Source organism: Cucurbita pepo, chromosome LG19 (genome assembly GCF_002806865.2).
Source record: "Cucurbita pepo subsp. pepo cultivar mu-cu-16 chromosome LG19, ASM280686v2, whole genome shotgun sequence".
Taxonomy (NCBI): domain Eukaryota; kingdom Viridiplantae; phylum Streptophyta; class Magnoliopsida; order Cucurbitales; family Cucurbitaceae; genus Cucurbita; species Cucurbita pepo.
The window spans coordinates 2,625,008-2,649,880 of record NC_036656.1 but is presented as its reverse complement, the minus strand read 5'-3'; the positions used below and the strand labels follow the sequence as shown (position 1 = coordinate 2,649,880).

General features: G+C 36.8%; 5 protein-coding genes across 5 annotated transcripts; 4 read left to right on the top strand and 1 right to left on the bottom strand.

The window, feature by feature from the left end:
* The first annotated feature begins 489 nt into the window (after positions 1-489).
* Positions 490-3,152, top strand: LOC111781510 (fructose-1,6-bisphosphatase, chloroplastic-like). Its single transcript, XM_023662150.1, has 4 exons — positions 490-1,008; positions 1,261-1,485; positions 1,597-2,103; positions 2,903-3,152. Exons 1-4 carry the CDS (start codon positions 583-585, stop codon positions 2,972-2,974), a joined length of 1,230 nt encoding a protein of 409 aa, XP_023517918.1. The 5' UTR covers positions 490-582; the 3' UTR covers positions 2,975-3,152.
* Positions 3,153-4,190: 1,038 nt separating this feature from the next.
* Positions 4,191-6,663, top strand: LOC111782221 (fructose-1,6-bisphosphatase 1, chloroplastic-like). Its single transcript, XM_023663048.1, has 4 exons — positions 4,191-4,707; positions 4,882-5,106; positions 5,846-6,352; positions 6,472-6,663. The coding sequence occupies exons 1-4, from the start codon at positions 4,285-4,287 to the stop codon at positions 6,541-6,543; spliced, it is 1,227 nt and encodes a 408-aa protein (XP_023518816.1). The 5' UTR covers positions 4,191-4,284; the 3' UTR covers positions 6,544-6,663.
* Positions 6,664-8,223: 1,560 nt separating this feature from the next.
* On the top strand, positions 8,224-11,466 carry LOC111782252 (transcription termination/antitermination protein NusG). Its single transcript, XM_023663088.1, has 4 exons — positions 8,224-8,737; positions 9,704-9,882; positions 10,756-11,059; positions 11,149-11,466. The coding sequence occupies exons 1-4, from the start codon at positions 8,333-8,335 to the stop codon at positions 11,227-11,229; spliced, it is 969 nt and encodes a 322-aa protein (XP_023518856.1). The 5' UTR covers positions 8,224-8,332; the 3' UTR covers positions 11,230-11,466.
* Positions 11,467-18,400: 6,934 nt separating this feature from the next.
* On the top strand, positions 18,401-19,877 carry LOC111782205 (L-type lectin-domain containing receptor kinase S.4-like). The gene has a single exon (XM_023663028.1). It carries the CDS (start codon positions 18,568-18,570, stop codon positions 19,672-19,674), a length of 1,107 nt encoding a protein of 368 aa, XP_023518796.1. The 5' UTR covers positions 18,401-18,567; the 3' UTR covers positions 19,675-19,877.
* A 1,097-nt stretch (positions 19,878-20,974) lies between these two features.
* Positions 20,975-22,816, bottom strand: LOC111781834 (tubulin beta-1 chain). The gene is made up of 3 exons (XM_023662545.1): positions 22,320-22,816; positions 21,960-22,229; positions 20,975-21,750 (listed from the first exon to the last, which is right to left on the bottom strand). Exons 1-3 carry the CDS (start codon positions 22,711-22,713, stop codon positions 21,074-21,076), a joined length of 1,341 nt encoding a protein of 446 aa, XP_023518313.1. The 5' UTR covers positions 22,714-22,816; the 3' UTR covers positions 20,975-21,073.
* Between the last annotated feature and the right edge of the window lie 2,057 nt (positions 22,817-24,873).

Here is a 24,873-nt window from a genome sequence, read left to right as displayed (position 1 = left end):
TTATCAAATACGAACTTTGCATAAACGAAAAATTGTTTCCATAAATTTGTTTATTTTTTAAACCCTTTTAAAAGTTTAATAAAAATAAGAATATTTTATGGCATTATTAAAAAAATTTAAGTTATGGGATATTTTTCTAGATAAAATACAAAATTAATTTATATTTTTGTAATAATGAAAATAATAAATAAAATATAATATAATTTTTTATCAAAAAAAAAAAAGAAAAAAGGTTCACAATAATATAAGCCCATCTTGATTTTGATTTATTAAATTTGGAAATTATTGGGCTTTAAGAGGGCCCAATTAAAAAGCCCAGATAAGAAGCCTAATCCAACTCAACGGATCCATCTCCCAATGGACTCTCGACGAAGCATAATCACAGAAAAGAGCGAGATAAAGTGGGACCCAAAATCGCATCAACCGTTGCGAACCTCACAATCCTTCGCTGAAACTATGAATCAAATTCAATCAAATTCAATCAAATTCAATCAAATTCAGAACCCAACCTGCGCCAGAGAAGGGAACGAAGAAGAAGAAGAAGAAGAGGAAGAGGAAGAGGAATCTTCATCGTCATCATCAATGGCTTCCGCCACAGCAACGGCGTCTCCTTGCCATCTATCATCGCCAGTAGTCTCTCGCTCTCTATCTCGTCTCTCTCCATTTCACCTCTCCGTCTCATCCTCCGTTCATCCGCCATGCCGTGGAAAGAGAAGGTACGGCGGTGCTACTGCAGTCCGGTGCGCGGCGGTCGGAGCAGCGAAAGAGGCGGAAACGAAAAGGAAAAGCACGTTTCAGATTGAGACGTTGACGAATTGGTTGCTGAAGCAGGAGCAAGCGGGAGTGATCGACGCGGAACTGACGATTGTGCTTTCGAGCATTTCTATGGCGTGTAAGCAAATAGCTTCGCTGGTGCAGAGAGCGAGTATTTCGAACTTGACTGGAGTTCAGGGAGCCGTCAATGTTCAGGGAGAGGACCAGAAAAAGCTCGACGTTGTCTCTAATGAGGTGCGTGAGTTCGTACTCTGCTCTAGAAAAATCACCAGAAATGGAATTGTTAGGACTCTTAATCTTGTCTTAGTTTTGTTATCTGAAACTGAAAACCTTAGTTTCTTTTTCTGAAAAAAAAGGAATCTATTGTTTAGATGAAAATTATGGTAGAGAATGATGAGAAAATAAATAGAATTTTGAAAAACAAAAAGAAAATGTGTTTTTCTGTGTTTTTAAGTTCTAGTTTAACAAGCAAATACATTGCCATAGGTGTTCTCCAATTGCTTGAGATCAAGCGGGCGAACAGGGATTATAGCATCAGAGGAAGAAGATGTGCCAGTGGCCGTAGAAGAGAGCTACTCCGGCAACTATATCGTCGTATTTGATCCACTCGACGGCTCCTCCAACATCGATGCCGCCGTCTCCACCGGTTCCATTTTCGGCATCTACAGCCCCAACGACGAGTGCTTCGCTGACATCGGCGACGAGTCCACTGTAAGTCAATACCCCTATTCCCTTATTTCCACAGCATTTCCTTAACTTCTCCCAAAAATGGGCCAATCCATATCATGCCCTCTAAGTGATTGATGAAATGTCAACGAGCAGCTCGGCACAACAGAACAGAGATGCGTTGTGAATGTGTGTCAGCCAGGAAGCAACCTGCTCGCCGCCGGCTATTGCATGTACTCAAGCTCCGTAATCTTCGTGCTCACCATTGGACAAGGCGTTTTTGCCTTTACCCTAGACCCCATGTATGGAGAATTTGTGCTAACACAGGAGGACATCAAAATTCCCAAGGCCGGGAAGATTTATGCCTTTAATGAAGGGAATTATCAGTTGTGGGATGACAAGTTGAAGAAGTACATCGATGATTTGAAAGATCCAGGCCCCAGTGGGAAGCCATATTCTGCTAGATATATTGGTAGTTTAGTCGGTGATTTCCATAGGACCCTGCTTTATGGTGGCATTTATGGGTATCCTAGAGACAAGAAGAGCAAGAACGGGAAGCTGAGGCTCTTGTATGAGTGTGCACCAATGAGCTTCATAGTGGAACAAGCTGGGGGCAAAGGCTCTGATGGCCATCAAAGAATTCTCGACATACAACCAACAGAGGTTAGTTCCTCTAATCCATATAACTTCACTCCTGGAGCCTTAACAATGTGTCAACCTACCAACTTGCATAGATGGATAGACTTTTATACACCATACTAACGATAACCATTTAAATTTTTTTTTTAATAAAAAGTTTGAAATAGAGTTGTGGTCGGAATTTTATTAGGAACTACAATCCTCCACAATAGTATGATATTATTCACTTTGAGCATAAGCTGCCGTGGCTTTGTTTTTTTGTTTACCTTTTTTTTTTGTTTACCCAAAAGGCCCCGTACCAACATAGATGTATTCTTTATCTATAGACTCATGATCAACCTTTTAATTAGCATATGTGGAACTCCTCTCCAACAATTCTCAACAATTTTTTTCTCAAACAAAGTACACCATAGAACCTCCCCTGAGGCCTATGGAGCCCTCAAACAGCCTCCTCTTAATCGAGGCTCGACTCTTTCTTTGGAGGAACAAAGTACACCCTTTGTTCGACATTTGATTCACTTTTGACTACACCTTCAAAACTCACAACTTTTTTGTTCGACATTTGAGGATTCTATTGATATGACTAAGTTAAGGGCATGACTCTATTCCCATATTAGAAACTACAACTCTCCACAATGGTATGATATTGTCCACTTCGAAGGTAAGCTCTCAAAAAGGTCTCATGTCAATGAAGATGTATTCCTTACCTATAATTTCATGATCAACTCCTTAATTAGCGGATGGAGGACTCTTCTCTCCACAATCCTTGCTAAATTTGAGTGGAAAGGTTTTGATTTTGTTTTGATTTTGTGTCTTGTAATAGATTCATCAACGTGTGCCTCTGTATATTGGGAGCGTGGACGAAGTGGAGAAGGTGGAGAAATATTTAGCTTGAATGAGGGTTTTGGTTGATTGGAGATGAGAAGAAAGAAGGTATATTAGTTTTATTCTGTTCTTGTAAAGTTGATTTCAATACTGAATAAATACTTCTGGCTTGTGCACTTAAATTTGCTTCCACATGAAAAGCCTAATCCATATCCAAACAACAGCATCACTTCATCTGTTTGTGCTGTGGGAATAGAAAATGGTCTAGAAAATGAGATTGAGGACCCAACACCTTCAAAACAACACCATTATTTCTCCCAAAACTATTAAATCTAGTTCTCATCATTAACTACAATACTTTTCTTTCCATCTAAAAAGATGTGATCAGGTTTTTTAACATAGATTTGAGTTGGACTTGTAACTTAATTCGATTAATGCAAACATTTTAAGTAAATTTAATGGAATGAAATTTTTTAATACCAATATTTTATTTTTACGGAACATTTTGAGCATTCTTATTCATGTTATTGACTACCTATTAATTTTGTGATCAATTTTTTTAAAAGATTACCTATTTCTTTTCTTTATTGGTCTCTTTTAGTTTCTTTCCTCTCCCTTCCATCTCTCTACATAACTTTTAGGGATTTGAGTGAAGCAGCGGATAATACAACAAAGTAAAAGCTAACGAGTTGATAATTCATATTTCTTCTCTACTTGAAGCTACGACATCCCACCAATCCTACTAGAAAGGGTGAGTTGGCTCAATTGTTAATCGAACTAAATCATCCCCTTCATTTTAAATCAAATGATCTTTCTTTGCCTAATAAATAACGGCAAAATTACTTTCTTCCAGTGATATGATTCATCAATAAGTAAACATCTCACACCATAGAAAATCGCTGCTTCTTGAAATGTCGACGTTATCGGCTGACCACTAATTCAAAAACTAAAGAATAATAGTTTAAAGAAGAATATTCCCTTTGCCTCTCCTGCCTAAATATAAGGTGATTGGCAAATCATATTAGACTAATATCACATACTTAGTATGTCTGTATTATCTATCACATGCTTAGTTTAACTATAACAATAACCACAAAGAACAAATCGGAAAGATCTTGAGATAAAGTCAATAAATTGTAAGTATTATTATGAAGACAATTATTCGTTCTATACGAGACGTAAAGTAGAGTATAACGATCGTCTTAGCCTAGCTGAACTCCTAAAATGAGGAAAATAAAAATAAATATTGAAACATATGATAAAAGTACGTAATTGATGGATTACTTGCAAGAACTCTTAGAATCACACAATGGTTTCAAGAAGGCGATAAGCCACCAATAACAACTTCAACACACAACACAGAGTGAAGGGAGAGAGAAGATGATTCGTACCATTTCATCCTCTCCTCAACAATCTCTCCTCTCCACCAATTTTTTCTCCAGCTCCGCCCGTTTCCCGTCTCCCAATTTCCACACCCACCGCTCTTACACCTTCTCCGTCGCTCCGGCAGTCAAGTTTCCGATTAGAGCGGTGAGCTTGGGAACGACTGACCCGGAGATCCGACCGAAGAACCCGAGACGAGCTGGATTCGACGTAGAAAACCTTACCACATGGTTGCTGAAGCAGGAACAATCGGGGCAAATCGATGCCGAACTCACCATCGTCCTCTCCAGTATCTCTCTCGCTTGCAAACAGATCGCTTCGCTGCTGCAGAGATCCAGCATTATCAACCTCACCGGCGCCCATGGTACTATTAATGTCCAAGGTGAAGACCAGAAGAAACTAGACGTCATTTCCAACGAGGTGATTTATTAGGGTTTGTTTTATGAGTAAATTTGTGCTTCTTCTGGTTCCGTCGGTGTCTAGATTTTTGGATAAGTATAGAACGGGGTAATGAATTACCTAAAACTTTTGTTAATTGAACATCAATTGTCTGTTAATGAAATCCATTAATGTTTACATGGAGAAATTTTGCAGTTGTTCTGCAGCTGCCTTAGATCGACTGGGCGCACAGGGATCATAGCTTCCGAGGAAGAAGACGTACCAGTTGCGGTGGAGGAAACTTACTCTGGAAACTACGTCGTTGTGTTTGATCCCATTGATGGCTCGGCCAACATTGACACTGCCTTGACCACTGGTTCCATCTTTGGCATTTATGCGCCTGATAAGCAATGCCTCTTCGACATTGACGATGACTCTACGGTAATTCATCTTCTTCCCCTTACATATATGAATGTTTCTCAAAGCCATCTGCCATTTCTTATGGCTCTCTGCAACACTTCTTCAAATGATTGTCTGAAACTTTTACTCAATGCTCTGAGTTTAAAATGTTTGGTATGGGAAAGATGTAGCGTGCATTTAGATGTATATTTAGTTGGGGTGTAGCATAATGGTATGATATTATCCACTTTCATGTATTTCTTACTTATAAATCCATGATCAACTCCATAATTAGCCAATGTGAGATACTCTCTCTCGAACAAAGTACATCATAGAGTCTCTCCCGAGGCTTATGGAGCCCTCGAGCAGCCTCCCCTTAATCGAGGCCAGACTCCTTTTTCTCTAGAGCCATCAAAGAAATTACACTTTTTGTTCGACACTTCAGTCACTTTTGACTATATCTTCGAGGCTCACAATTTCTTTGTTCGATATTTGAGGATTCTATTGACATGACTAAGTTAAGGCAGCTCTCGTGGTTTTGCTTTTTGATTTCCCAAAAAAATTGCATGCCAATGGGAGATGTATTCCTTACTTATAAATCTATGATCAACCCTTTAATTAGCCAATGTGTAACATCTCTCCCAACAATCCTCAACAGATTGTAGGAACTCGTGTCATTTGTGCTTGAATTGTGATTAACATTGGTTTATAAGATCATGTGAGTCTTAGAGTCCAATATTGAAATTCGAATGAATCTGGATCATTCTCATTTTCTTAATAGCTTGATCAAGAAGAACAAAAATGCATCATGAATGTATGCCAACCAGGAAGCAACCTATTGGCAGCTGGTTACTGCCTCTATTCAAGTTCAGTTGTGTTCACAATCTCCATAGGAAAAGGAGTTTTTGCCTTCACTTTGGACCCAACCTATGGAGAATTTGTGTTAACTCATCCCAACATCAAGATACCAAGCTTGGGAAAGATCTATTCTTTCAATGAAGGAAACTACGATCTATGGGACGACAAGTTGAAGAAATACATCGATCATCTCCGACAACCGACGTCCTCAGGCAAGTCCTACTCAGGCCGTTACATCGGCTGTCTAGTGGGCGAAATCCATAGAATGCTGCTTGTTGGAGGCATCTATGGAAACCCTGCAAACGTGCACAATAAAAATGGGAACCTTAGATTGTTGTACGAGTGCGCGCCGATGAGCTACCTGATCGAACAAGCGGGAGGGAAGGCGATCGACGGTCAGGGGAGAATACTCGACATCATACCGATGGAGGTAATGTGATTATATGAGTGATGTTAATGCGATTATAGGTTAAGGTTGTGGATATATATATATATATATATAGTATGAGATGTTAATGTAAATTTTGATGATGTTGTGTTATTGGGCAGATTCACCAACGCTCACCAATATTTATTGGAAGCTCAGAGGAGGTGGAGAAATTGCAGAAGTTCTTGGCTTGATTCTTTTGTTGTCTTTATTTCTTCGGTAAAAAATTCTCCTTTAATTCCTCCAACATAAATTCCGATATTTTTGGACTTCGATTCATTAATAGAAATTGCTGTATATGCTCTGTTATTTAAGTTAGAGACTTAATATAATTTTTTTAAAAAAATTAATTTGCAAATGAAAGGGAGAGAGATGATAATATTTTACTCTTTTATTTTTTGAAATATGGTTGGTTTTTCTAATTTTAAATATTTAAGATCTTCGAAAAAAATTTAAAACAAAAATATTACTTGGGAACTAATTAAAAAAATTAGTGTTTATAAATTAAATATGATTTTTTGGTGAAAAAAAAATGGAGAAAGGAAAGAGGAAGAAGAAAAAAAAAAAAGAACCATGTCTAAAAACGACTGAGATCCGGAGATGTTTATGGGGGCGGAGACGGAGAAGGTTTGACATGAACTACCACAAAAAAAAAAATTCATACCTCAAGGTCCATTGCAAAGATGAGAGCCAAGAAATTATATTTAAGTTATGGTGAGCTCATCAAAGGAAATTTTAGAAAACGTTGGAGACCTCTTATGGTGAGCTCATCAAAGAAAATTTTAAAAGACGTTGAAGGCCTCCCTTATTTGTTGTGCAAAATTGAGCAATGAAGAGTCATATATTGTGCAAAATTGAGCAATGAAGAGATGCATTAAATGCAGTGCAAAATTGAGCAATGAAGAGTCTTATATATTGTACAAAATTGAGCAATGAAAGATGCAGACTAATAAGTACATTTCACAATATTTAATTATAATTTAAATATTTGTTTGTCATATTTAAGTTAGTTTTTAATATGATAGTTAAAATGTTATATTGTAACCCAGGTAGGTTACGGAGGTTATGAATATTTTTTATTTACTGGCCAATTTAATTTAAGTTTAGGACAATAGGGAGATTATGGTATTTCTCATTTACTAGCCAATTTAACAGAGGAGGAGTTATGTGTGACATAGGTTAAATTGTAAAGTCTATAAAGCCTATTTTCCTTTGATTAGAGACTATTTTGAAATTAAAAAGAATAGAATTTCTATTTTTTTTTTTAGCTTTGACGAGAACTAAGATTTTCTTTGCAAATTTTGGTGTTTAAAACTACCATGTTGAGTCAGAGTCATTTGAGTGGTATTGATCAAACTTCTTATGAACCAATTTAAATCACGAGTTTACAAACGAGTTTTCTTTACTCTTGATCTTTATTTTCATATTTCCTTAGGTTGATTCCATATCAAGGCTTCTTCGTAGGAGGAAGATTCTCCACAGGTACGTTTACCATAAATTTTAATTTTAATTTTAATTTTTTTTTTTGTTTATTATTCTTTTTTAAAATAATAGTCATTTAATTATTTTAATATATACATTTTATTTTATAATATAAAATATTAATTGGTGTTGATTTAGTATCTTATTGTAAATTATTATTTATTGATAAAATCATTCCACCAAAACAACCCAAATACATAAATAAATTAGTTCCATTGGCAACCAAAAAAAATGTAAATGTAAAAAATATTTGTGTAATTATTGTGATGAACATCTCGATTAACTCGTTTCAGTTTATATGGGCTATGGGCTCGGACTGTAAAACCCGGCCCAGAATAATGTAACCCGATTCTCAAGGGCGACAAGTCGGCTCGCAACGAAAATTATCTCCTTCATCCAGCGACGACAAATGGGAGTCGCAATAACACCACCTATCGGCGTTATCATCACTGGTGACTCCACACCCGAACCAGTAACCGAAAACTGGTTCCTGTGAAGACGATGGCCTGCGGGCTTCTGACTTGGACTGCACTTCCTCTTCGCTCTCACTCTTTCCCTTCCCTTTCCTTCTCTCTCTCTTCTTCCCTGCGCACGCAATTATCAATCTCTGCCGCCCTCGAAACTGCCGCTGATGATGTCCTGCAGCTGTCGGCACGGGAGAGGAGGAGGCTGAGGAACGAAAGGAGAGAGACGAAAACCACTAATTGGAGGGAAGAGGTGGAAGAGAGGCTCTGCAAGAAGCCGAAGAAGGAATTTGCCAATTGGACTGAGAAGCTCAATCTCGATTACCTTGCTAAATTAGGTCCTCAATGGTGGGTTATGCGGGTCTCTCGTGTTAGAGGCCAAGAAATTGTCGAACGCCTCGCTCGTTCTCTTGCTAGGAACTATCCTGACCTCGATTTCAAGGTGAAATTTCTGCACTCGACTCTTTGATTTCTGTGTTCGTCGCTCAATTGGATTTTATGCATTGTGTTGATTTGGATAATTGAATGGATTCTGTTGTGTTGTTTTCTAAATTCATTAGCATAACTCAAAATATGAAAATCTTCTGAGCTCCGTTGTTTGGTGGAAACAAACCAAAAATCTATCGAAGTTGAGTTAGAAACGTTCATAATCTTCAACTTCTTATAAAAGATTCAAGCCAAAACGAAAACTCCAAAGAACTTCAAATTTCTGCTATAATCCAAAAAGATTGTTGAGGATCTTCGAGGAGTCTCACGTCGGCTAATTAAGGGATTGATCATGCCTTTATAAGTAAGGAATCATCTCCATTGGCATGAGACCTTTTGGAAAATCAAAAATAAAGCCATGAGAGCTTATACTCAAAGTAGACAATATCATAGGGTTCGTGGTTCCTAATAAAGATGACTTTAATCGAGTGCATAGCTGAATAGACAGAATGATCCGAGCTAGAAGCAACTGAAACTCCCCAATCAAATTTACTTAGCCATTCCAAACAAAAGCACCAACAAGATAAATGACCTCCACAAACTAACTCATTGAGTAGCCATGCCTTCATTAGTGAGGAGAATTTATCCTGTATTAGAGTATCACTTTTTGATGGTTGATTTTCATTGAAACTTAAAAAATGGGGGAATCTGACTTGATGGATGACTGGAAATCAAGATCCACACTAACTACACTAACATCAGATTCGCAATCCGAGCCCTCAACAAGGAAACAAGAGGAACCATCGTGTGCAGAGTTTGTTTTAGAAGAAGGTAATAAAACTTAGTAAAATGGGGAGTTTGTTTTTTGGTTTTTTTTTTTTTTTTTTTTTTTTTTTTTTTCNTTTTTTTTTTTTTTTTTTACCTCTCAGTTAGCACAAATTGTTAGAGACGATTATGTGTATCAACACTCAATTTCTTGCAGATATATTACCCGTCTGTCCATGAGAAGAGGAAATTAAAGAATGGTTCTTACACGGTTAAACCGAAAGCTGTTTTTCCTGGATCTGTATTTATAAGGTGTATCATGAACAAGGAGATGCATGACTTCATTAGAGAGTGTGATGGAGTTGGAGGCTTTGTTGGTGCGAAGGTCGGAAACACGTGAGTTGTTATTCTGTTTTTCGTCTTTGCGAAAATAGTTATTCAAATATTTGTTCTTTAGGAGATAACTCTACTCAGAAATTGTAAAGAAACTTCTAAGAGGAAATGAGGAACTGTGTAACATCCCAAGCCCACCGCTAGCAGATGTTGTTCTTTTTGGGCTTTCTCTTTCGAGTTTTCCTTCAAGGTTTTTAAAACATGTGTGCCAGGGAGAGATTTTCACACCCTTATAAAGAATGTTTCGTTCTCCTCCCCAATCAATGTGAGATCTCACAATCCGCCCACCTTCGGGGCCCAGCTTCCTTGCTGGCACTCGTTCCTCTCTCCAATCGATGTAGGACCCCCCAATCCACCCCTTTCAGGGCCCAGCATCCTTGCTAGCTCACCGCCTCGTGTCCACCCTCCTTCAAGGCTCAGCCTCCTCGCTGGCACATCGCCCGGTGTCTGGCTCTGATACCATTTGTAAGGCCCAAGCCCACCACTAGCAGGTATTGTCCTCGTTGGGCTTCCCCTCAAGGTTTTTTTTTAAAAAAAAACGCGTCTGCTAGGGAGAGGTTTCTACCCTCTTATAAAGAATGTTTCGTTCTCCTCCTCAACCGATATGGGATCTTCCTGTGGCCATTTGAGATTATGAGATTTGTTTGTCTTGTAATCTAGAAACTGAAGGATTTTGGAATCTATTAGGCTGTGGCATTAAACTGAATCTAAATTTTTTTGTGAAGACTTTTGTATTTAAATTTGGAATTTCAAGACTATGGACAGTAGCTTTCATCCAACAAGTTCAAATGTAGAAAACTCTGTATTTTCCCTACTTCTGTAATGTATTGTCCACAGTAATCACTCTGTTGTTCTGATAGTTTGAGCATTACACAGGAAACGACAGATAAACAAACCAAAGCCAGTATCTCAAGACGACATGGAAGCAATTTTTAAAGAGGCAAAGGAACAGCAAGAAAGACATGACCAGGCTTTTCTAGAGAAAGAGAAAGAGCAAGCTCCGAACCCCAGCGTGCTCGAGACTGACTTAGATACTAACGGTACTACTGCCACAAAGCACAAAGGAAGACCTAAAAAAGCTGTTAATACTTTATCTCCGGGGTCAACCGTTCGGGTCGCATCCGGGACTTTTGCAGAATTCGAAGGCTCTCTTAAGAAAGTGAACCGTAAGAGTGGAAAGGTGTGCTGTTTTCTTCTAGATGAAGAGTTTGCTACAAAGAGATAGAAGAAATTGTTTTTATGTAACCATAATTGATTTCCTTGATGCAGGTAACTGTGGGATTCACACTATTTGGGAAGGAAACCCTTGTAGAGCTTGACATTGGTGATATTAAAGTCGAGACGAAATGAGTGAATGTACTTTCTCGTCGATGGTAAGTTTTCGAAATCACAAGGCACCATTTATCTTATCAACTCGAGCTGTATCATAGGTTTTTTTCTTCAACTTTGATGGAAAGTTCAGTGCCCCTTGGTATAATCAGTCAAAAAACCACACCCGTTTCCTGTTCCATGAAGTACCAAGTGGTAAACAGAGAAGCTATCTAACCATTAGCCTTAATCAATTCATAATTTTCTAAGAACTTGCAAGGATCTTCTTTGGTTCTTCAAATTATTCAACTCACTGTGAACAACCTTGATTTTGTCCCTTGAATTATGGCCTTTGTTGCAACAGAGTAAACCACCATGGGTTGGTCTAGTTGGTCTACTGGTCGAGTCAAGTAAATAGTACAAGGCCTAGAGAGAATGGGTTCATGACACGGATTAATATCCTACGAGTTATCTTGACAATAAGATGCAGTAAGATCAAATGATTGTCCCGTGAGAATAGTAGTCTGAATATGCACAAACTAGCTCAAACACTCACCGAATATTCTTCTTCTACTAGTTTTTGCTCAAGACACTCACTAATTAATTACTCGTTCACTCTTCATTCTTGCCTATGAGTGGTTAAATATAGAGGAAGAAGTTCATGAAGGCGGAGGATAAGTAAGCAGCTCCACCTCATAGCTCATAGCTCATAGCTCACAGGCACATCCATAACTAACAGATAGAATAGCTATGTTGCTTGAATTGCCAAACATCTCTTACTTTGATGAAACACATCTAGAGACGTCTAGAGATCAACTCTGTCCACTGATAGCAAATATTGTTCTCTTTGGACTTTACCTTTCGAGATTCTCCTCAAAGTTTTTAAAACACGTCTGCTAGAGAGACTTTTCCACACCTTTATAAAGAATGTTTCATTCCCTCTTTTTCCAACCGACGGGGATCAAACATTCTTAATGGAAATCAATAAAAGGAGGCCCAAATGGACATTTGTTCGACTTTTGAGACCGAAATAGGGAATATTATATCCTTAGTTACTTTGAGAATCAATTTTTTTTAGAAAAAAAAGGTAAGAACATATAAGAAAATTGATGAAAAAGAGTGTGTGGGGATGGAAAAGAGCCCACATGGGGCTGCTGTCCCTTATGGCTTCAAACCCTTAATTTAATGCTACATGTGAGTGTTGTTTGTTAAGTCACTACCTCTTCTTTGCCCCACTCCCCACCTTCACCCTTCCATCCAACATTTTTATACAACAATTTTATAATCGAATCCCGAGCTATGAAGGAAGGAAGTGAAGGAACGGATGAAAGTACTAATAATAACAAGTTCGGTTTTATTATAGGACAACCCACCAATTTCATTACAAGATAACTCATAACGTTCACACTAATCTAACTATTATAAACCGCTACATTTAGTATCAACTAGACCGAGAAAAGGTTCTCTTGCTATATTTTATTTTATTTGTTCTCCCTTCAACGTGTTAAATGTAAAGTTTTAAAGTTTTTTATTTTTTTTATTTTTTTTATTTTTTTTATTTTTATTTTTTATTTTTTTATTTAAGTATAAGGTATTATTAAAAAAGTTTAAAGTTCATTTTAGACGAAATGCAAAGTTTAATGTATTTATTAAATTAGTCCTTCTAAATTATATGTTTGAATTAAAATGAGCTTTAAATTCAATAGAATAAAACTACTCAAAGATAAACAGGCAAACATGCACGCGATGTAGCATCTTTTAAGGCATTTACATCATCGAATTGAATTTAAGATACTATTATCTTTGATCTTAGTAGCTATCACAAGAATATTAAATAGCTCTAGTTGTGATATGGATGAAATATAAAATCACTTTGACGTTTTTTTTTTTAAACAAGTAAAAGTTGAAGAAGTTGTCTTTGAAACCTCGAGCTCATATTGATCTTGATTAATAAAGTATCAAAGTGACATAATTTATTAATAATTGATGTGTAGTATGTTCTTAACGTCGGAGGTTATAATCAATGTCTCGATATTTCATGTACCAAGTAATATTATAAAGTATTTTTGCCATTTTTTTTCCTTTTTAGGCAAAGTACTTTTATCATTACTTGGAAATTTTTGAAATTTATAATAATATTTTTCCCTTTATATAAATATAAATAGGTTAATTATTGGGACCCACTACCATCAATGTCATGGATCATATGGAGTGGGCATATTCAATTATTGGTTCAACAAGCCATGCACTACATTAACTAAAGTATACACATACACATACATTAATAACCCACAAATTGAAGAAAAAAAAGGAAGGAAAATTGTCCTATAACTTTGAAGTGCGGGTTGAACTCCACTATAAAAGAGAGGTCTCTCACTTCATTTTATCATCCCACTTGAATGGTTCAAAGCTAGTCAGAGAAGATACTTTCTTACGGTTCAAAGTTAGTCAGAGAAGCCACTCGGACCCTTTCATTCTAGTTTCAACTCTTCAGGATCTCATACATCATTTTTTGTTACATGCATCGAAGAATTTTTTCTTTTATGATGGTATAGACGTGTACGCTATAGGCAGAAAAACGGCCATTATGTTTATTACAATGCTGCGACGGTCACTATTCCTACCGAGTGTCCTGCAGTAGCACCAAAGAATGCTAGCTCGATTAGGAAAGGGCCTAGGAAGTGTGCGAACCGATGGGTGGGTCCATACTCGCACGTGTGGGCTGTGTGTAAAACAATAAATACACATCCAATTACTCGCTTAGGATACGCCTAAGGAAATACATATTTATATGATAGGTCTCACTTATCATTGTGTGTGTTTGCATTTAAACACAATAGTGAGATCAAGTCATGTGTTACTCTTATTTTCCAGGTAAAAACAAGGCTCTCATATATGACAGAGGGTAGCATCGTATTTTAGAAGACCATGACACATGCATAGGATAGTTTGTATTTAATTTCATAGACTATAAGTTAATATAAGGTACATCTATTTTATTTTATTTATAGTTATTTTAATTTTTGTTAAATTATTTTAAGGACGTTTTAGTAAACATTAATTGTTTTATAAGAATGTTTTAAACGATTATTTTCGCATAAAATGATTTGTGTTTTTGTATATAGTGGTAAATTAGTTGAGATTTAATTTAATGGAAAATATAAATGTGTTAAAATACAATTTGTAATGATATTGTAGAAAGAAATATACCCTAAGTTAACAAATAATCCACTTTTAAATAAATAAAATATATATATATATATATATATATATATATATATATATTCAAATGTTCTAAAGTGAGCATCAGATTATTCATTTATACAACAAATGCTCGAAGATATTTGAGGTGAGACTTCATTTCTTCTCGGATGGTTACAAATTTATAATGGAGGTCCATTTTAGAAGTAGTAATAAGGAAGTCAATCACTTGCGGCTTCTTGCTTGAACTCGGTAAACCCCTGAACTACTGAAAGGATGTTCGCTGAACTACTTGACCTTCCCCTATTTATTCACTGTAAAAGATCAATACTCTCAATTCATTCTTTCTCTGAACCTTCAAAGACTCTTTTTCCTTTAAAGACCATAAAGAAATCAAAGCTATCCTTCCCTGATTTTTTGGGATCAAATCCCTATTTTTNCTAACTAGATTTATGATATTTCATTAATATATTTTAAATTTCAAGACTTTTTTTTAAAATGTGTCAGATAAGGTCAAGGTTTCATTTTGAGATTATATAAAGTTCGGCTGTTAAAGGATATTTATAATTAAATGGTGTGAAAATTATCTTATTTATAATCAAATAAATTACAAGGATATGGAAATAATAATAAATGAAAAGATGTTGTGGTAATAAGGTAAATATTTAGATATTTGCCTTATAATAAAATATCAAATATGATATACATGATAAACTATAATTTATTACTAAATATCCTTAACACCCCACCGCAAGCTGAGCGTTGGATTTGAACGAATGTGAAGCTTTGATCTGAAAAATTCAAAGAGGTTGAGAAACACTTTTCGTGAAAATGTCAAAACTTGGTTCAGAGGAGGCGTAGAGAAACACTTTCTTGGCCATCGAAAACTGCAGAGGAATTGTCACTTAGCGGCGATGTTGCTTTGACTTCGGCGAGAATATGTTTAACCCATGAAGAGGGATCGTTGCCTACCGACGATGCTACCTTGGCTCTGGTGAGAATATGTCAACTCAAAAAGTAGAAGGGAAAACCTAGAGTAAGGGATAAAGATAATGTTGAAGCCGGAAGAGTCGCCACAATGGGTGAACGAGCCAATTTTGGCTAGAAGGGCGGCGGCGACTTGGTTGGTGAAGAGGCCAGTGCGGGGCGCAGATTCAAAAGGTAGATCTCTGCAGAAGGTTGATAGGTTTAGGTTAGGGTTTATGTGAAGGATGAAGGGAAGATTGGGAAGAAAATGAAGAGACTATATTAGTTGAGGGAAAATCGATTGTGTTGGAAAAAGTGAGGTTGTATGTACAAAGTATGGCGAACGATGATTTGGAAGTCAAAAGGGTGAAGTCGAAGAGTAATCAATCGGTTATGCATGTGGCAGCCATGACGACTGCCCTTGCGGCGTCAAAGCCAGCAGTGGTGGTGGAGAAGAACAGTAGAAGATTTCAAAAGCCATTGAAAAGAAATGATTGGGGTTGTTAAACCGAAAGGTCTCTAATACCATAATAATGTTTGATTAATCCACCGCACCTAAATGGTGTGAAAGTTACAAGGATATGGAAATGGTAATAAATGGAAATAACAATAAATTGAAAGATAATGTGGTAAGAAGAAAAATATCTAGATATTTGCTTTATAATAAAATATCAAATATGATAAAATTAATAAAATGAGGCTTAAATAAAAGGTGTTTTCAATTTAACCAATAACTAAGTTTTTTTGAAATTATAAGTAATTTAGACGGTAGGTTTAGAACCATTCAAGTTTGACACGGTCGATCTTGCTTGTGGAATGATTCAAATACCAAACATATGTTCTTGCCTTGAGATTGAGATATTCAATCAACAAGATAATTTAAATTTTATTTCCTTGTACTAATTTCTTATCATTTGGTATCAGTTATTTATCGATATGAATTTTTTATTATTATTATTTTTTATTTAAGGTTGAAAAATCATTTTGAAGAGTAACAAAGAGTTATCAAATGGTAACAATTTAGCTTTATGAAAGTCAAAGTTGGTCAAAGTAGATTTTTCATCGACAAATTGATCATCGATTGGTCAAAGTATAAAAAGACGAGTTTTTCTCTATGATTTTATCGACAAAAAGTAAAATATAATTCGACCAACTTTGACCTCTACGAAGCTAAATTATTAAAAATATAATATATGTAAATTTTTACACTATAAAAGCACAAAAAGAATATTTATATTTTTGTAACACCAAAAAAATAAAAAAAAAGTGAAAAATGTAATAATGAGGAAATAATAGAGAGGGAAAAAGGCAATTTGAAGAGAGCACTACGAGTTATTGTCGGACAAAGGCTTTGTTTGGTAATTTGATAATGCCAAGACGACAATACAAAAGCACGCCGACTGTCGTTCAAATCTCTATCAAAAGACCACACATGCCCCCCCTCTATTTTTATACGCAATTCCAAATCCAAAACCCTTCCCCCATTTTAATGGTCCCCCGACCCGACACGTCGTCCAATAATCCTTCCACCACTCCACTTTTTTTTTTTCTTTTTTTTTTTTTTTTTTTCTAAATTTAAAATTATTTTTGAAACATTGAAGAAATTAATGATGAAGAAGAAAACGTACTCGCTCTCTGGCTTGTACACGTGTCCCGTTTTAATGCTCTGCTATTTAAAAGCCAACAAGGAGCGCGTGACTTTACCACAGTGTACTTCCCCCCCGTCTACTCTCTCTCTTTCTGAAATAACGGTTAAATATGTTTCCATAATTTGCTAAAATCCACTTCTTTTTCCCTCTATTTTCAATTTCACCCATCATTTTTCCTTATATTCGAAACTACCCCACACTTTCTTAACATTAATTATATTTTGCCCCTTTTTCTATTGACTTTTATTTTTGGTACTAAGTTACTTCAATCTTGGTAAATAATTTGGGGGAAAATTTTCAAAACTTTACTAAAAAGAAATTTGGTAAAACGAGTGTTATTTGCATTTTACTCCAAATTTTAACCAATCTTTTGAACGAAACCCTTTCGATTTAGACTATGCTACATGGAAAAAAACCAAACACTTCAGTTTTATGTCGACATATATATATATATATATATATATATACACACTAGTGTACATGGTCCGAGTTGAATTAGGTGGGAGGATTTTTCTGATGGTTGGGTCGAGTGGAGGATTTTTTTGAACCAACCCAAAAGTTCGGGTTGGGTTGTCTATAATAAAAAAGAAACATGTATTTGCCTGGAGTCAAACTCAAGTGTGAATGTCCCTGAACCGGACTCAGTACCACTCTAGCAAACTCATTAATACAAAAGAATTCTTAATATATATTTTTTTTTTTTGCTCGGGTCAATTCGAAGGTTTTGCCCATAAACCCGAAATTGAACCAATTCCGTTCGGGTTCAGAAAAATGAACTCAACCCTACCCAAAATTCTAATCCAACCCAACCCTTATAGTTCGAGTTGGGTTCGAATTTGTAAATTCAACGTCAGTTTGTTAAACTTAATCTTTCAATCTCATTGTTGTACACCGTTTAAGTACAAATTTACACGAATTCATACTTTTCAAACACGAAAATTAAATCTATTTTATTAAGAGTATTTGTTGCTACTATCTCTAATGATTTGGGCTGGTACTAGTTTTGGTTAATATTTTAATATTTCTAAGAAATAAAATGTTACTAGAAATTTGAACTTTTAAATAAAAGGGAAGTTGCTAATAATAATAATAATAATAATAATAATAATAATAATAATAATAATAATAATAATAATAATAATAATAATAATAATAATAATAATAATAATAATAATAATAATAATAATAATAATAATAATAATAATAATAATAATAATAATAATTGGAAATTAGTTAGGGGGGAATTTGAAAAGTGAAAGAGAAGGAGGGGCATAATTGCAAAAACAATGGAGTTTAGAGTAGATGCAATTAATTTCCTCAACCTCCGAGCCCACCCAACCCCCTTTAATGTCGATTCTTTACTTTCTTCTTCAGCTTTCCATCTTCAAACCCTAGTGGAAATATATATATATATATATATATATATACAAAAAAAGTTGCAGAAAAAAAAAGAAAAAGTTTCATTCCCAGGTAAAGAAGAACATGTTTTTACTCCACAATCCAAAGCAACCGCACTAGCCTCCTTCCATCTTGCAATACCCCTCAAGCTTTTTTCACTTCAGCCATGGCGGCATTTCATCTCCCCTCCTTCCTTTTCTTCTTCCTTTTCTTCAAATCCATCCATTCTCTTTCATCTTCTTCCTTTTCCCTTTCTGGGTTTCGTGGAGATCCACAGTTTGAGCTCAATGTTGCTCTCTATGGCGATGCGGCGGTTGTCGATGGCGGCAGTGCTCTCCGTCTCACTACTCCGGTCACTTCCAGTGCTGGGCGAATCGTGTACAAGAAACCCATCAGACTCGTTCGAGGTAAATCGAGGAGATTGATGTCTTTCTCGACTGATTTCTCGTTTTCTTTGTCGCCAAATTCAGGGGAGGATGGTTTGGGTTTTGTTGTTGTTCCTAGTAGTTTTAATGTCAGTGCCTTTGATAACGGACCATTTGGGCTTAATTTCGAATCGGAGAAGAAACAGAAGTTAAACATGATCGTTGTTAAATTTACTACTTCTTCTGATGCTAAGAATGGCGATCTGGTTAGAATTTTGGTAGGAATTGATGTGGGTCACAAGAGAAATACATCATTTGCTGATTCAGGCATTTTTTCAAACAGTTCATCGGCATTAATTAGAGGGCAGAATTTGCACGCTTGGATAGATTACGAGGCGGGTTCTAGGCAATTAGAAGTAAGATTAGCAGAAAACACCTCGAACAAGAAGCCATCTGTGGCATTGCTTTCATTCCCAATGGATATCTCTCAGATTTGGAGTGAAGATGAGGAACTGCTGGTGGGTTTGAGTTCATCAAATAGGAACTCATCGCAGCCATGTTTGGTGTATTCATGGAGCTTCAAGCTCAAGAACATTCCGAATTGGATGCATTCGGAGCCCCTGGATCCGAAGTCTATCGCCATTAGTAAGGAATCAGAACCTCAAAATGTTGTTAAAGAGGGTAATAATTGCTTTATGAGAGTAGTTGCAGCCATGATTTTTGGGACTGGGTGTGGGGCATTAACTGCCTTTGTGGCGTTGTATTTATGGACCATCTTCGGCAATAGGCGACCAGTGGTGCCTGAGGAGTTAGCGGTGCAGCAGATGGACGTTGTCAAGTACAAGAAAGTTGTGGTGTTGGACAAAGGCATGGAAGATAATAATGGTAAGAAGGAGGTTGATGTTTGAGTTTGGGTAAAGAAAAGGAAGAAATTTGTGTTGTAAAAATTCAATATGTTTGTTTTGTTTTGTTTATGTTCATGTAATTTGGGTATCAATTGTCTAAAGATGTAGGTTTTTTAGGTTACATTATGTGCAAAAGGCATGCCATTCCCCTATCTGCCTGTTTGTATTGTGATTACCAATTTAATGGAACCGCCACTTTTAACGTATGGGATTGCTGAGCTAACAGGCTAATCCGAAAATGTCAAGATTATAAGTCTGTTCATGTCTTGTATAGCCTCTTAGAACTTGTGGATCGAAATTGAACATGATGCTCCTATGAATCCTAAGCCAAAACGTTCCTTTTCTTGTTACTTTTAGTTTAACAAAGATAGGTTGTGAGATTCCACATCGGTTGAAGAAGTGAACACAACATTTTTTATAAACGTGTAGAAACCTCTACCTAGCAAACGCAAAAACTTAAGGGAAAACTCGAAAGGCGAAAGGGAGAGTCCAAAAAGGGCAACCTTTGTTAGTGGTGGTCTTAGACGTTTACAAATGGAATAAAAGTAAGACATGGGGCGATGTGTTAGTGAAGAGGTTGAGCTCCAAAAGGAGGTAAATTTGGGGATCCTACATCAATTGGAGAAGTGAACAAGTGCCAACGAGAATACTAGTCCCAAAAGGGGGTGAATTGTGAGATCCCACATTAGTTGTGGAGAAGAATCAGGTCATGTGCCAGCCTAGGCTGAGCCTCCGGGGAAAAGGAACTAGGTGATGTGTCAGTCTAGGCTGAGCCTCGAAGGTGGGTGGATTAGGGGTCCCAATTGGAGAAAGGATCCCAATTAGAGAAAGGAAACCTCGAAGGTGGGTGGATTAGGGGTCCCAATTGGAGAAAGGATCCCAATTAGAGAAAGAAACAAGTAATAGCGAGGACGCTGGCCCCAAAAGAAAGTGGATTGTGAAAATGCTCAGTTGAAGAAGAGAACGAAACACCCCAAAAGAAAGTGGCACGAAACATTCTTTATATAAATGTGTGAAAACCTATTCGAGTAGACACACCACCGTCTTAAAACCTTAAAAAGTCAGCACAATATAAGGTATATTTTGACTTGCTTAACCAATAATTGATAATAGAGGTCTTTCCGAAGCAAAAACAAAGAACAGCTTTCTGCACAATTCCACACTAGCCTTATGTGCTGTGCTACTTAACAAGTCAAAGGGATACACTTGAGATGTCACATGGGATTTGAACAAAAATTCATATTAGGTAGTAGGTTAAAATTTGAACAGAGTGAAGACACAATCAGTTCCAGAAGTCAAGCACATAANAACATTCATGACTGGCAACAGAAAGTTGCAAAACTTGCAACATATTACATCCCTACAACAAACTTGGAAGGAACCCCATACTATCTTCTTCATCTTACACATCTTCAGGTTCCTCTTCTTCTTCTTCCTCGTAATATTCCTCATCAGCTGTGGCATCTTGGTACTGCTGGTATTCCGAAACCAGATCGTTCATGTTACTTTCGGCCTCGGTGAACTCCATCTCGTCCATACCTTCACCGGTGTACCAATGCAAGAAAGCTTTCCTCCTAAACATGGCAGTGAACTGTTCGCTCACACGTCGGAACATTTCCTGAATCGATGTGGAATTTCCGATGAAAGTCGAAGCCATTTTCAAACCGGTGGGAGGGATATCACAAACAGTGGATTTGACATTGTTTGGAATCCACTCCACGAAGTAAGAGGAGTTTTTGTTCTGTACGTTGAGCATTTGCTCATCGACCTCCTTTGTGCTCATCTTGCCTCTGAACATAGCAGAGGCGGTTAAGTAGCGACCGTGTCGTGGGTCGGCGGCACACATCATGTTCTTGGCATCCCACATTTGTTGAGTAAGCTCGGGCACAGTTAGTGCTCTGTACTGCTGAGAACCACGAGATGTAAGAGGAGCAAAACCCACCATGAAAAAGTGGAGACGAGGGAAGGGAATGAGATTAACAGCGAGCTTTCTGAGATCTGAGTTGAGTTGTCCAGGGAATCTCAAACAGCAAGTCACACCGGACATTGTTGCAGAGATCAAATGATTCAAATCACCAACTGCTCCAACCATACAGATACAAATTAGTGCAAATGAATAAATATGAATTAAACCAACTTCAGTTTAAACACAATACAATAAGCAAAACACCTATGATTTAAGATATGCTTTCTTCAACTCCAGGTCAAAATCACTAGACTAACATAATTCAGGTACTAGATCTTGTGAACAATTAACAGAAAGCTGTGTAAAGGAAGATAGATCTTACAGCTTGGAGTGGTGAGCTTGAGAGTACGGAAGCAGATATCGTAAAGAGCTTCGTTGTCAAGAACCATGCACTCATCTGCATTCTCAACCAGTTGATGAACTGAGAGAGTTGCATTGTAAGGCTCAACAACAGTATCAGAGACCTTGGGAGATGGAAAGACAGAGAAAGTAAGCATCATCCTGTCGGGGTATTCTTCTCTGATCTTCGAAATCAGAAGTGTTCCCATTCCAGATCCAGTTCCTCCTCCTAGAGAATGGCAGACCTGAAACCCTATATTACCGAAAAGTGTCAGTCAAAATCACAAAGAGACATGGAGATTTAAAAAAAAAAAACAACAATAGAGGCAGATCGAGAGCAAACCTTGCAAGCAATCACAGTTCTCCGCCTCCTTCCGGACAACATCGAGCACGGAATCAATAAGCTCAGCGCCTTCGGTGTAATGTCCTTTCGCCCAGTTGTTTCCAGCACCAGATTGACCAAAAACAAAGTTATCCGGCCTGAAGATCTGGCCATAAAGTCCAGATCTGATACTGTCCATAGTGCCGGGCTCGAGATCCATAAGAACAGCACGAGGCACATACCTACCGCAACTGGCTTCATTGTAGTACACATTAATCCTCTCGAGCTGAAGTTCGGAATCACCACCGTACTTTCCAGTGGTGTCGATGCCGTGCTCGGCGCAAACCACCTCCCAAAACTTGGCACCGATCTGGTTGCCACATTGTCCACCCTGAACGTGAAGGATCTCTCTCATTTTTGCAGAAGAAATCGAAGAAACAAGAAATGCGAGAGGATGAAGGACGGAGAGAGAGATTGAAGGGTTATCTTTTTACGGAGAGAGAGAGAGAGAGAGTGGACTGGTTTATAAAGGGAGAAGGGAGAGAGAACTGTCAATTAGGGTTTTTCTTTTTTCTTTTTTTTTTCTTTTTTTTTTTTTTCTTTTTTTGGTTTTAGTGCAAGGAGAGAGAAGACATGTGAAAATGGCAACGGGCTACCTGGTGGGATGGTAACGGCAAATGAAATGTACTGGAAAGGTTTCAAATTTTGAAATTCAAATTTCATGTAACAGCTGGCAAGATCCAGCCTTTTTTTTTCTAAATGCAATTATTAAAAAAATAAAAACAATAATAAATAAATAATATTTTTGTTTTTCTTTTCCTTTTCCCTTAGAAACTCGACTATAAATAGTCGAGCCCTTGCTACCTTACCCTCATCACTCGTATCATGTCACTCTCGGTGTTCAGCGCTCCCTTCGAACTCTCGAGCCGTCCATGTCCTTTTCTTCTTTCTTTACATTCTCAATTGTCTAATGTCACGGTCAAACTTTTTTAATCGTGCAGCGTCATGATTTGACACGATCATGACTAGTCTTCAATTTTGCGACTTCATCGGACTTTAGGTGAAGTTCTTATTTGTCGATTGGACACAACTCATGCAAAGACTAAACTTCGTTCAGCTATACACGTCACATGTGCATGTCTTTTCACTCAAATGTGACTTTAGCCAACTTGCCTCTACTCTAAGTCAAGTTCTAAGGTGTAACACTGCCTCTATACCATGTTAAGGTCCTTCAGATGCAACATTGTGTCTCGTCTTGTTATTTTGATTATCAACAAATTGGCACACATAGTTCAGGATGTCATCTAAGTCTGAAGATGTCATCAACCTTCATTGCCTGTTTAAGCATGGTTATCGAGAACTTACACATGAGTTGACTCTATAATTGAGACATCTTGGACATCCATCCATCCAAATATTATCGACGCATGAACCTTCCTATGTCTATGTCTAAGTCATTTCTGACCCCACTATATACCAACCTCCAACACAAGGAATAGGGCACAATGTTGGCACACCCTAGAATTCTTGGAGGATTAGACGTGATTTTGGCAAGGAATCTTATAGTCTCATGAAGCATCTGTTTTGTGTCTTATTAACAAGTTCGTCAAGCTTTCATCTTTCATGAAGATAGACTTAACCCTAGAATCGCGTGTCAAAACTCAACCCAAAACTCCAACGGTAAGATTATGACCTGGGTCTCTACCATCCTTTGAGCTTGCCTCTAACTCTCATAATGTCACTATTGCCTTCAATTTTACTTATGATTAGCTTAGCTTTATGCCTTTAATTGCATACGAGTTTGTGGCAAAGATCATACGTTGTGTGTTTCAGATATTCGACTACTAATAGTCACTTTAAAAAGTGGTTGTTCACGATTTTTTGGTAAATATTATTATGTGTTTCGAGCAATTAGCCACCAATGATCACTTTAAAGATGATTTTGTGGAAAATGTAACACGTGTGTTCACATTAGTTAACCGCTAAAGTCCCTCAATTTTGTTTACTATAACCATATAAATATTTACATATTTAACTATTTTTAATGCTCACCCTTATAGCGAGGGAGTGACGAGTAGAGTAGAGAACCTAGTCATGGAACAACTCCGAAATTTTAATATTTTTTTTATTTAAAACACTTCCATTCGAATTCACTTATTTGTTTTGTAGTAAAAAAACTCCAAGTTCATGGGAACTAAGAAGATTAAAACGTTTTTTATATCCAAAATATTCAAAATAGTATTTAAATTAAAAAATATATCAATTAAATAATTAAAAAATTGGATATATGTCGACATTTTCTACGAGGGTAAAGGGGTCCATGTTTACTTGTCTCCAACTAGGTAGGGAGTTTAGAATCTTTTTTATTTATTTTATTTTATTTTAAAATTTGGGGAATATTTCCAAGTTGAGATGGAGACATAGATTTTCCCTATTTTTCTTTTTGTTTTTTTTTAACAGAATTATATATTTAATGGTTGGATATATGTGTACCTCTCATTATGAGTTTTTTTTTTTTTTTTTTTTTTTTTTTTTTTTTTTTTTTTTTTTTTTTTTTTTTTTTTTTTTTTTTTTT

What these genes read in the sequence shown, in the direction of transcription:
- LOC111781510 (XM_023662150.1), top strand. Translation starts at nt 583, where the DNA reads ATGGCTTCCGCCACAGCAACGGCGTCTCCTTGCCATCTATCATCGCCA. An exon ending in ACATCGGCGACGAGTCCACT is followed by an intron (nt 1,486 to 1,596) that starts GTAAGTCAATAC and finishes GTCAACGAGCAG; the next exon opens with CTCGGCACAACAGAACAGAG. An exon ending in TCGACATACAACCAACAGAG is followed by an intron (nt 2,104 to 2,902) that starts GTTAGTTCCTCT and finishes GTCTTGTAATAG; the next exon opens with ATTCATCAACGTGTGCCTCT.
- LOC111782221 (XM_023663048.1), top strand. Translation starts at nt 4,285, where the DNA reads ATGATTCGTACCATTTCATCCTCTCCTCAACAATCTCTCCTCTCCACC. An exon ending in TAGACGTCATTTCCAACGAG is followed by an intron (nt 4,708 to 4,881) that starts GTGATTTATTAG and finishes GAAATTTTGCAG; the next exon opens with TTGTTCTGCAGCTGCCTTAG. An exon ending in ACATTGACGATGACTCTACG is followed by an intron (nt 5,107 to 5,845) that starts GTAATTCATCTT and finishes TTTTCTTAATAG; the next exon opens with CTTGATCAAGAAGAACAAAA.
- LOC111782252 (XM_023663088.1), top strand. Translation starts at nt 8,333, where the DNA reads ATGGCCTGCGGGCTTCTGACTTGGACTGCACTTCCTCTTCGCTCTCAC. An exon ending in ATCCTGACCTCGATTTCAAG is followed by an intron (nt 8,738 to 9,703) that starts GTGAAATTTCTG and finishes AATTTCTTGCAG; the next exon opens with ATATATTACCCGTCTGTCCA. An exon ending in TGAACCGTAAGAGTGGAAAG is followed by an intron (nt 11,060 to 11,148) that starts GTGTGCTGTTTT and finishes TCCTTGATGCAG; the next exon opens with GTAACTGTGGGATTCACACT.
- LOC111782205 (XM_023663028.1), top strand. Translation starts at nt 18,568, where the DNA reads ATGGCGGCATTTCATCTCCCCTCCTTCCTTTTCTTCTTCCTTTTCTTC.
- LOC111781834 (XM_023662545.1), bottom strand. Translation starts at nt 22,713, where the DNA reads ATGAGAGAGATCCTTCACGTTCAGGGTGGACAATGTGGCAACCAGATC. An exon ending in GAACTGTGATTGCTTGCAAG is followed by an intron (nt 22,230 to 22,319) that starts GTTTGCTCTCGA and finishes TCGGTAATATAG; the next exon opens with GGTTTCAGGTCTGCCATTCT. An exon ending in CAAGCTCACCACTCCAAGCT is followed by an intron (nt 21,751 to 21,959) that starts GTAAGATCTATC and finishes TGGTTGGAGCAG; the next exon opens with TTGGTGATTTGAATCATTTG.